This window comes from Macrobrachium rosenbergii, chromosome 43, assembly GCF_040412425.1.
Source record: "Macrobrachium rosenbergii isolate ZJJX-2024 chromosome 43, ASM4041242v1, whole genome shotgun sequence".
NCBI lineage: Eukaryota > Metazoa > Arthropoda > Malacostraca > Decapoda > Palaemonidae > Macrobrachium > Macrobrachium rosenbergii.
This window is the reverse complement of record NC_089783.1, coordinates 32,034,279-32,044,125: the sequence shown is the minus strand read 5'-3', so window position 1 is coordinate 32,044,125 and position 9,847 is coordinate 32,034,279. Positions and strand designations below refer to the sequence as shown.

At 36.2% G+C, this 9,847-nt stretch overlaps 1 protein-coding gene across 1 annotated transcript; it reads left to right on the top strand.

Annotated features, from left to right (window-relative positions):
* Positions 1–420: 420 nt before the first annotated feature.
* Positions 421–9,620, top strand: LOC136828748 (neuroligin-3-like). Its single transcript, XM_067086960.1, has 7 exons — positions 421–631; positions 4,165–4,261; positions 4,989–5,149; positions 5,486–5,692; positions 6,351–6,508; positions 7,591–7,706; positions 8,018–9,620. The coding sequence occupies exons 1-7, from the start codon at positions 467–469 to the stop codon at positions 8,833–8,835; spliced, it is 1,722 nt and encodes a 573-aa protein (XP_066943061.1). The 5' UTR covers positions 421–466; the 3' UTR covers positions 8,836–9,620.
* The last annotated feature ends 227 nt before the right edge of the window (positions 9,621–9,847 follow it).

Sequence of the window (9,847 nt, the reverse complement as noted above, 5' to 3'; positions counted from 1 at the left end):
ATAATAATAATAATAATAATAATAATAACAGTTGTGAAAAGTTAATTTACTCCTTATCGTTTTGGGCTAACAGAAATTTCTGTAAGCTCACTTGCAGGTATACGTATGGCATAATTGCACCGCTGGCTTCATTCCCTTTCAGTGAATGTCAGAGAGTAGGCTAGTACCAAAACGTTAAGGAATAAAATGAACTTGGGACAGCTGCTATATAATTTACCTGCTGCTACAAAGAAAGTGTTTCGAGATATTGAGAAACTGCAATGTAAACTCAAAGGCCATTCAGCTTAAAGAAGTTTGTTTGAGAGAGGGTCTCCTTCCGGAATAATAATAATAATAATAATAATAATAATAATAATAATAATAATAATAATAATAATAATAATAATAATTCAATTACAAATTCACTTCTACTCACGTTTGCTTGGTATCATCAACAGGAGCCGGTCTGTTCAAGCGAGCGATCATTATGTCTGGATCTGCCCTGAGCCCTTGGGCATTCGTTCAAGAGCCCCTCCAATATGCGCTTCAGACTGCGACGCAGCTGGAATGTCCAGTCCCAAAGGACCTCTACCGTCAGTACGAAAGCCTTCTTCAGTGTCTTCGTCAAGTACCTGTCGAAAAAATACTGAAGGTAAGAAAAGCGTTGGGTGTGGAGTTTGTACACAAACTCACAGTATATGTGGGATAATTAAGCTGATGTAATTCACCGTGTAAAAAAAAAGCACATAATTTTTTCTATATAGACAACACACACTTAGCTATATATATATATATATATATATATATATATATATATATATATATATATATATATATATATATATACTGTATATATATATATATATATATATATATATATATATATATATATATATATATATATATATATATATATATAATTTACATATATATAAACATACTCACACACACACACACACACATATATATATATATATATATATATATATATATATATATATATATATATATATATATATATATATATATATAAATGTATACACAATATTAGATTTATAATGATTTGCTTGTCATAAGTTTTTGATCTGCAATGATGGACTGCAGTTCAGTGTCAGGGGCGTAGGAACCTCCTAATAAGTGAGGGAGGCAAGGTACAAGATAAAGTTGCCAAGATATAGAAAGTAAGTGCATGATTTAAAAGAAAAGACAATATCTGCCGTAGCAAGTATAATTATTAATAGGTTGCCCTAATACAATGATATATGTAATATCTCTAAGTTGTTTTAGCAATGATCATTATTGCCCAAAATAACTTACATATACAGTATGTAGAGCTAAGGATTAAAATAGGTGAACTGTCCAAAGAACTGAAGTCTAGTATTGTTCTTTTTGATAAAATCTATGGCAATCTGCTTAGTATTTAGATCATCTGTTAACCCTTCATGGGTATGTAGGAGTAAGACGTTATTTAGTCTATTTTGACACAGTGGAGCTAAGATAAGTTTTGCTCCTACGAATAGTTGAGAAACTCCTTTCTCATGTGGTTGTGGTTACTGGAACGGTCAAGTAAATCTTTATAAGTTTATGAAGTGACCATACTCGTAGCAGCAGCAACAGGATTATTTTCCAGTGACTGTAATGCATCAATAACTGTAGCTATACTAGTCACCTTACTAGGACCACCAAGTTCTCCAACTTTGTACAGGGTTTTTAGCATGGCCAGTTCATGATAAAGTTTCTTTAAGTCAATGTCTTTTTAGTACATGGTCAGTGACTCTGATATCTCTTCTGGACCTCCATTAGCTGATGTTATTATCATAATTTCCATTTTATGAAGAATGTCGTAGCTGGCACTCTGAAATCGATCAATGAGTTCGCGGTTCATCAAGTCTAGTACCTCACAGTACTGAGTGCGATAGTATTCCTCAACATATGATGGGAAATCTTCTGCTGCACTGCCGTCATCAACTCCCTTAGGTACATGTCTCCTTCTTGGTAACTTTGGTTCCTCTATTTCCTCTATGTCTCTTGCTGCCCTTTGAACATCTCTGAAGAAAGTTCTGAACTTCTCATCACTCCGAAGAGCAGCATAGTACTTTCTGGTAAGCTCTACACCTTTGGTAGCATCATGAACTGAGATCTTTATGGCCTGGAGATTTATCGATTGTGTCTCAGAGGCTGCAAAGACCAAATGTACCAATTTCAGACCAAAGAATGTTGAAAACTTCTCCATTTTAGCCATCTGTATATATATATATCATTAAATTTTTCTATTGTAAAAAAAGTGGGGGGGGGGGCAAAATACCCTTTTTGCCCCCTCTCTGAAAAATGTGGGGGCACATGCCCCCTCTGCTCCCCCTCTCTTCCTGCACCTATAAGTGTAGAGCCATCAAAATTTCATATGATTAAATACATCATTCTACACTCCATCACCCCTTTTGGTTTCAATGAAGTCTCGAAGGCTTCAGAGTTAACATTGAACCTCAAGATCTCTACAACAAAAATGCCAATGGCAAACGGTAAAAATGACATGAAAATTGGTATGATAGCTAACATTACAATGTGGACACACGGCTTTTCATTAATGAAAATATCCGCATACGACAAAATTAATCCATGGATGATACAATGAGACTTCGGATAAAATGGTATTATGTATTTAGTCTTGGGCTAAGCTAATAAAAATCTATCAACAAAACCAGCTCATATTTTAGTCTGTAACAGCTAATTTTTCAAAAAAAAGTTCAAGCATTATAAGTGTACTGAATGATCCGAATGATGAAATTAACTGTAATTAGTTTATGCCCCAAATGAGGTTTTATGACAATTGACCAAATGAACGCTCTTTTTTTTTTTTTGTCCATTCAGTGCGATGACATGATATTCACCACCTCTTAATTAATGGGCAGGAATGATTGGGATTGCAGGCGAAACAGGCGTGTTTCATTAACTGGTTTCCTGTTATATGAAAATGAATGATTGTTGGGACAAAATGATGAAGATTTTAACGTAGCCTTTCGCTGAAAAAATATATATACACATATGTTTAACCCGTCCGTAAAGGGTTTTCAAATGTACATTAATCACGTGGTAACCAAAGTCTGATGTATTTTATGTATCAGAAGTTTTCACTTGCTCGTGAAAATATCAACATCAATATTAGTTTTGCACGGGGGATGAAGGTTCAATTAAAAACAAGAATTTAAATACACATTAATAATTGTTATCGAAAGTACCTTGAACAGCAAGGAAAATAAATTTAATATTGGAATAACCCAATTTTTCATTCGAAAAAGGTCAGCTTTTCTTATTAAAATTACTGGGAAAAGGTAATTTCAGTGTCGGAATAATATTTCTTACAATAAAATCCAGTAAGAAAGGTAATCGTTCATAGTAATTATAGATCAACTAAAACTGTATTTCACCGAAAAGAAAATATGGAATCAAGATATGAATTTCGTTCCGTAGATTTTAAGAAGACTGTCCAAAGTATTTGACATTTGATAAATTGATTGAATGGCTGATTTATAAACTGTAGTCACAACAGTGTTCGAGCGTTATTATTACTATTGATGTTGTTGTTCGTCTTGCCTTTACTAATAAATAATGGTAATATACATATAAAAACATTTTTGTGGATGGGAGCCTTGAATATAAGCATGACACATCTATTGGTAATGTCATCAGAAGGAGGGAACCTCTGGCATACGGGAAAAAAAACGTAATTAAGACAAGGGATTTGTGTACTGTGAGAGACAGTGATAGTGTATTATTTGTATGAATTAGCTCCAACTTTCTTTTAAACAAAAATTGCTTTTATTACTATTTTCCATATAATGTCTTTTTTTATTTCGTATATGTGTATATATATATATATAAATATAATATATATATATATATATATATATATATATATATATATATATATATATATATATATATATATATATATATATATATATATATATATATATATATATATATATATATATATATTGATTTTATTCTACTTCTATTTTAAGTCTTGTACAAATGGAATAAAGAGTGCAAATTAACTCCTAAGAGAGGTGAAAATTCTTTTATGTAACATCTCCATATTGCATTCTCAGGGCGGAATCTCCTTCAGTGGACTGAGTTTAACTTTCCTAAGCCGTACAAATCCTAATGTGACCGCTTTATTCCCAGGTCCGGTTCCAAACATCCCCTTTTCTGGTGACGGTGGGTCCGAGTGCAGATGGCGTAACCATCAAGGCAGACTGGAAGGATCAGCTAAGCAAAATGGGTACGGTGCTCACAATATGGAATGAAAGATGCACTGGAACAAAAGGACCATCATATCCAAGAAGCGACAGGATGAGTGTAAGACAGAGATGAATGGAACACTGTTGGTAAGGGGGGCTTGATGTACTCCTTATGATCCTTCGGTGTAGGTGTAAGCAGCAGCCAAGATATGGAAGTTTTCATAATACAAACACAAGTATATATATTATACATACATACATACACATATATATATATATGTATATATATATATATATATATATATATATATATATATATATATATATATATATATATATATATATATAGGCTATTTGTTTCCAATCTGATGTCTTATACATATGTATGTATGTATGTATGTATGTATATGTACAAATACATATATACATACACACACACACACACACACACACACACACACACACACACACATATATATATATATATATATATATATATATATATATATATATATATATATATAAAATTCATACAGTATGAGAGAGAGAGAGAGAGAGAGAGAGAGAGAGAGAGAGAGAGAGAGAGAGAGAGAGAGAGAGAGAATGTCGATTTAAACAAGTTGGATAGAAGCGAATTTTATGGCAACGCTATCAAGACGCCCTGATAATTTTTGTAAAACAATATCAAATATTTTATTTACACTTTCATGCGCTAAAGATGTATACAATTTTACAGTGCCCCTCTTTTTTCTCCATCCTTAAACTCAGGCAGAGAAGGACGCACCCCTGTCGATGTCCTTATGGGAACTACGTCTATGCATCTTTTTGAGATTTTCAGCGAGGATGAGATGCGGCGCCGTTTTGACGATGAACGCAGAAGTCTTCTTCTTGAGACATTCATCAGGCACAACTATCGCTTCCATCTTCCGGTCAGTCAAAAGGAAAATTCCCTTATATGTTACTCTAGCTTTGTCAAATTGGCGAAACTCGTTTCATTTGACTATTCTTCGTGTCTGGAATTATCAATAAATTATATTTTTCACTATAACAGAGAAGGAAGAAAAACTAGCCCTATACAATTCAAGACTACCCCATTTCTTCACCTAATATGATTTTAACGGAGCATCGTATTTTGCTAGCTTAATTTAACGAGGGTATAGGGTCGTTTTCATCGTCCAAGCTGGACTGTTGTGAATACTGTTAGACTATAACCTTTGCTCGCAGAAAGGCAAGCAATCCGTAAGCTTATGGTTTATGACCTTCAGGAAATAACGCTGGCCATCAAAGCTGCCTACACTGATTGGACGAAAGCGATCGAGGACGGAAACGGCATCAGGGATTTGACGGGAGAGGCTCTACACGATGCTAGTATTGTCTCTCCTATGACTATGCTTGCTTGCCAAATCCACTCATCGTTTAGGGCAACTTATTTCTATGTTCTGGAACACAAGATTGAAGGTCATTACCCAGAGGTAAGTCATGTTCAGCATACAAGCGCAACAATACTTGGATTCATAATTCAACATGGAGAGTGACTATTTTGTATGAGACAAGAGCGTTTTATTTCTCCATAGCTTTTTAATATTTTTCAATGCCGACTGACGTATGGAGTTTGAGTGTCCATGACTGGATAAAGGTTGAAGCTGCTGAGAGATTTTTAGCATATGTGTATATACTATAAAGAATTTTTTTATTTTTTAAGAAGCTTAGCATAGAAGAAGAGATAGATCAGAGTATTTTGAAGTGGTTTGGTCATGTCGAGAGACTAGAGGAAGGCATGTTGTTGCAAAGTCTGTATAGTTCGAGCGCTTTAGGAGGAAGAAGGAGAGGGATTCAAGGGCCCTTATACTCTTGAAGAGCTAGAATGAAAGCAAGATATAAGTGAATAGAGCTGATCAGCCAGCCTATTGTGTAAATGTAATTATGGAGCAATTCATACGCGCACACACACAGACACACACATATATACTGTATATATATATATATATATATATATGTATATATATATATATATGTGTGTGTGTGTGTGTGTGTGTGTGTGTGTGTGTGTATGAGGGCAGGCGCACGTGTATAGGACTGTTTTGAACTATAACCCAGATTTCTGAACAATGATTTCCTTTCGATTTTTAGCAAAGGAGCAATGGTATCCTAACGAATGAGCTACCATATATATTTGGGGGTCCTCTTGGATCCCAGAGCCCGGCAACTTCGAGGTTTAACTTCACAAAGGAAGACGTCGTTCTCAGCGAGTCTATCATCGCACAGTGGACTAACTTCATGAAGTTTGGGTAAGGAATTGAGATAACATAAACTTCAAAGTCCCAACTTTGTTTCAGGAGTGAATTTGTGTGATTGTTTATTTTGTCAGTTCCGAAGGTCGTCTGAATGAAGAGATTTCTTTTCGTCTCACAGAGGGCGAGAATGCAACAGAAATTCTTGAATACGACAGAAAACCTTTCGATGCTAATTTATAAATAACCTTTCGAGCTGCTACAATGATATTCGATCACTCAGTCCGCATCATCGTTTACACAAATTATTTTTCTTGTTCAGGGTAATATTTTCTATTAAACAATTGCCAATTGTGTTTTATGCAATGACAACATATTACAGTTTATCTTAATTTTAGTTACTGTCCAAACCATTGCAGGGTTCTGTCTACCATCATTAACTCAATTGGGCAGTGCTGAATCATTTGTTAGTTTTTTCTATTTTCTCCTGTCTTAAATGGTTCATAAAATGTGTCATTTTCATAAAAGAATCTGTTACATATAAGAATTATTTTTCCCAAATTAAATGTGTGCCTTTTTTCATGCACTTAATACATAGATTATTTTAATCTATGAGAGAGAGAGAGAGAGAGAGAGAGAGAGAGAGAGAGAGAGAGAGAGAGAGAGAGAGAGAGAGAGAGGTGTTACCGAAGATTGCAAGACCACAAAAAATTAAATCATGAAGAACACTGATTCTTGCAATTCTTCTCGATTCATGAACGACTAGCAGGAAACAGGGAAACATGATATCCAAATAGGAATTAGGACAAGCCCCAGGAAAAAAAGAAATTCTATATAGGAACGAGCTGGAGTCGAGACAAGACGCATGAGGCTAGCAACCTCATTCCTACAGACTTTCTGAGAAATCGGGGGGCTATACCCGCCTGGTGCTACCTACTCCACAAGGAAAACCGAACAGCAAGGAATGCGTGTGTGTATGTATATATATATATATATATATATATATATATATATATATATATATATATATATATATATATATATATATATATATATATATATATATATATACATGATTCGTTCGGGAATGAAAACTTTAAGAGACTGTTCCTTGTCAATTACAGCGTTCTTTCCCACAGACATCCCAGGAATCTCGTATTTGTGGAGACCTTTGGAGACCAGGCAAACAAGACGACGCATTTCTCGCCAGAATGGCCAACGTTCGATCCCAATCATCAGAGATATTATGAATTAGGTAAAGTAATACATTTATTTTTGTTTCTATCATATGAAAAATGACGTGATAATGCTGCTGTTTTCGTTAGAGGGGTTTATTACAACAGACAAGTTATAAATAATACCTCTATGTTAGTGTTTATTGCTGTATATACCTCTCTGCCAGTCTAACCTCTTTTAATACAAAGAAACTTATCAGATGCACTGAAAATTTACTTGGTAAAGGAACACTTTTAAGACTTTTTATTAATGGACCATCGTTTCCATTACATTAAAGATACAAATTCATTGAGAGATTTTACTACAGCTTGTCTCCTTTTGCCTTTGCAGGTATGCATGGTCGTTCTCGAGACCACTACAGGGCAGGAAACGTGGCATTGTGGTCCTGGCTTGTGCCTGAATTAGAGAGGGTTGGTTCACGTTATGGCAAGGATTCATCTTCCGAGGAATCGACCCAAATTTTTCCGCTGAACCACTTGGCAGGTTCAGTCCAGAAAGACTTTTTGCCCAGAAATTTGCTTCCCAGCTACAATACTACTGCGGGCTCCCCTTCCACAAAAACCTCTTTCTCCGGAACAGTTGGAACAGCTGTCGCAGAAGTCCACAAGAAGGAAAAGTCTGGACCATCTGAAACTCTTGACACACGCCAAGCGAGAAACGACCTACCATACACAACAGCTTTTAGCGTCACGGTTGCCATTGCCTGCTCGCTTCTGATACTTAACATGGTCGTTCTGACGATTGTATACTACCGTTATGATTCCAAGAGCAAAATGAGGGATAACGTGCAGCTGCACGTAGCTGCAAATCCAGCCAAACCCATTTACCACACTGAATTATACAGCAAACTGAGCTCTTCCGCTACACTGCATAGCGATTTAGCTGCTAGTTTTGAAGGAGATAATCATGACTGGCCACCCGACTATGCAAGCAGTTGTAACGTTGTCTGTAGAGATGTCTCATCAGAGAAAAGAAACTCGCATAATATTTTCGACAGGTCGGTTCTCCAACATCCAAATGTATCTCCAAATTGCCGGGCACCAGCGCTGGTTATGAGGCAGCCTCTCGCTTCGTATACTTCGGCTGTTGACGGACAACTTGTTCCACTGAATTTTCCTCGGTGTAAAACCTCGGAAATGGAGGTGTGAATTGCTGATCTATTTCCGTGACACACACAACCTACGCCATTGATTGATATCTTCAGCCACTGGTTGATTTCTTCACGGCTGAGGCATGGCAAGTTTATCAAAGCTTAACAATGAAGTATTTTATATTTTAGAATAATAGTAAGCCCTCAAGAGCACAAAGAAAATAAGCACCGCTGATTTGAATTTCATAGCTTTTGAGCAAAGGGTGTTTTGATAGCTGGGCTTTGAAAACAGGCATATTTAGTTTGAATTTCTCTACTTGAAGTTTTCTCGACAATTGGCAGACTTACGTAATTTCTAACTCTAAAAATTTTGAATTCGTGATTTTTCTCTTTCTTAGAAGCCTTCGAGACTAGCGTCAACAATAGTGAAGAGACAAGACCACTAAGAGGCCACTGTCGTACACACTATGGTTTTATTATGAAACGAGCTTGTTAGCGTGCACTACGCGCGCTGGAACGGTGCTGCTGTCTCCCCTACCCTTCCAATCCCCTACCTACCCCGCCCCCACCCGGGGTGGATAAACAGGTTTGCAGGAGGAGGGTGGATGTCTCTCCTATCCTCCCGTTCCCCTACCCTACCCTGCCCCCACCCGGGGTGGACAAACCGGTTTGCAGGGGGTGGGTGGCTGTATCACGTCTCCCCTAATGTCACCCGGGGGAGGACAAACAATATCCACTAGGATTTTATTATTATAGATAGCTGCATTTACATAGAGTGAATGATTTTCTTTGCGCACCTGTGGTTAAGCTTTTGTAAGTATAGAATAAAAAGTTTGTATATGATATGAAAATTTCATTAGCCTCCAAAACCAAGGCTGTGGTTTTAACTACGGTGATAAAATACACTCGGAAAAGTGTACATGAGTAAATGAAAGGCATTTCATATCTCTGGTCTGAGAGGACCTCACGACACATGTGCTATATAGATATAATTCAAATAGCTCTCTACTATTCAATAACAATAATCAATGTATATTGTGCACCTGAGACTATAAAGTAATGGAGGTATC

Coding starts and splice junctions, on each gene's coding strand:
- LOC136828748 (XM_067086960.1), top strand. CDS start 467: ATGTCTGGATCTGCCCTGAGCCCTTGGGCATTCGTTCAAGAGCCCCTC. Junction 632..4,164: donor CTGTCGAAAAAATACTGAAG/GTAAGAAAAGCG, acceptor CTTTATTCCCAG/GTCCGGTTCCAAACATCCCC. Junction 5,150..5,485: donor ACTATCGCTTCCATCTTCCG/GTCAGTCAAAAG, acceptor TATGACCTTCAG/GAAATAACGCTGGCCATCAA.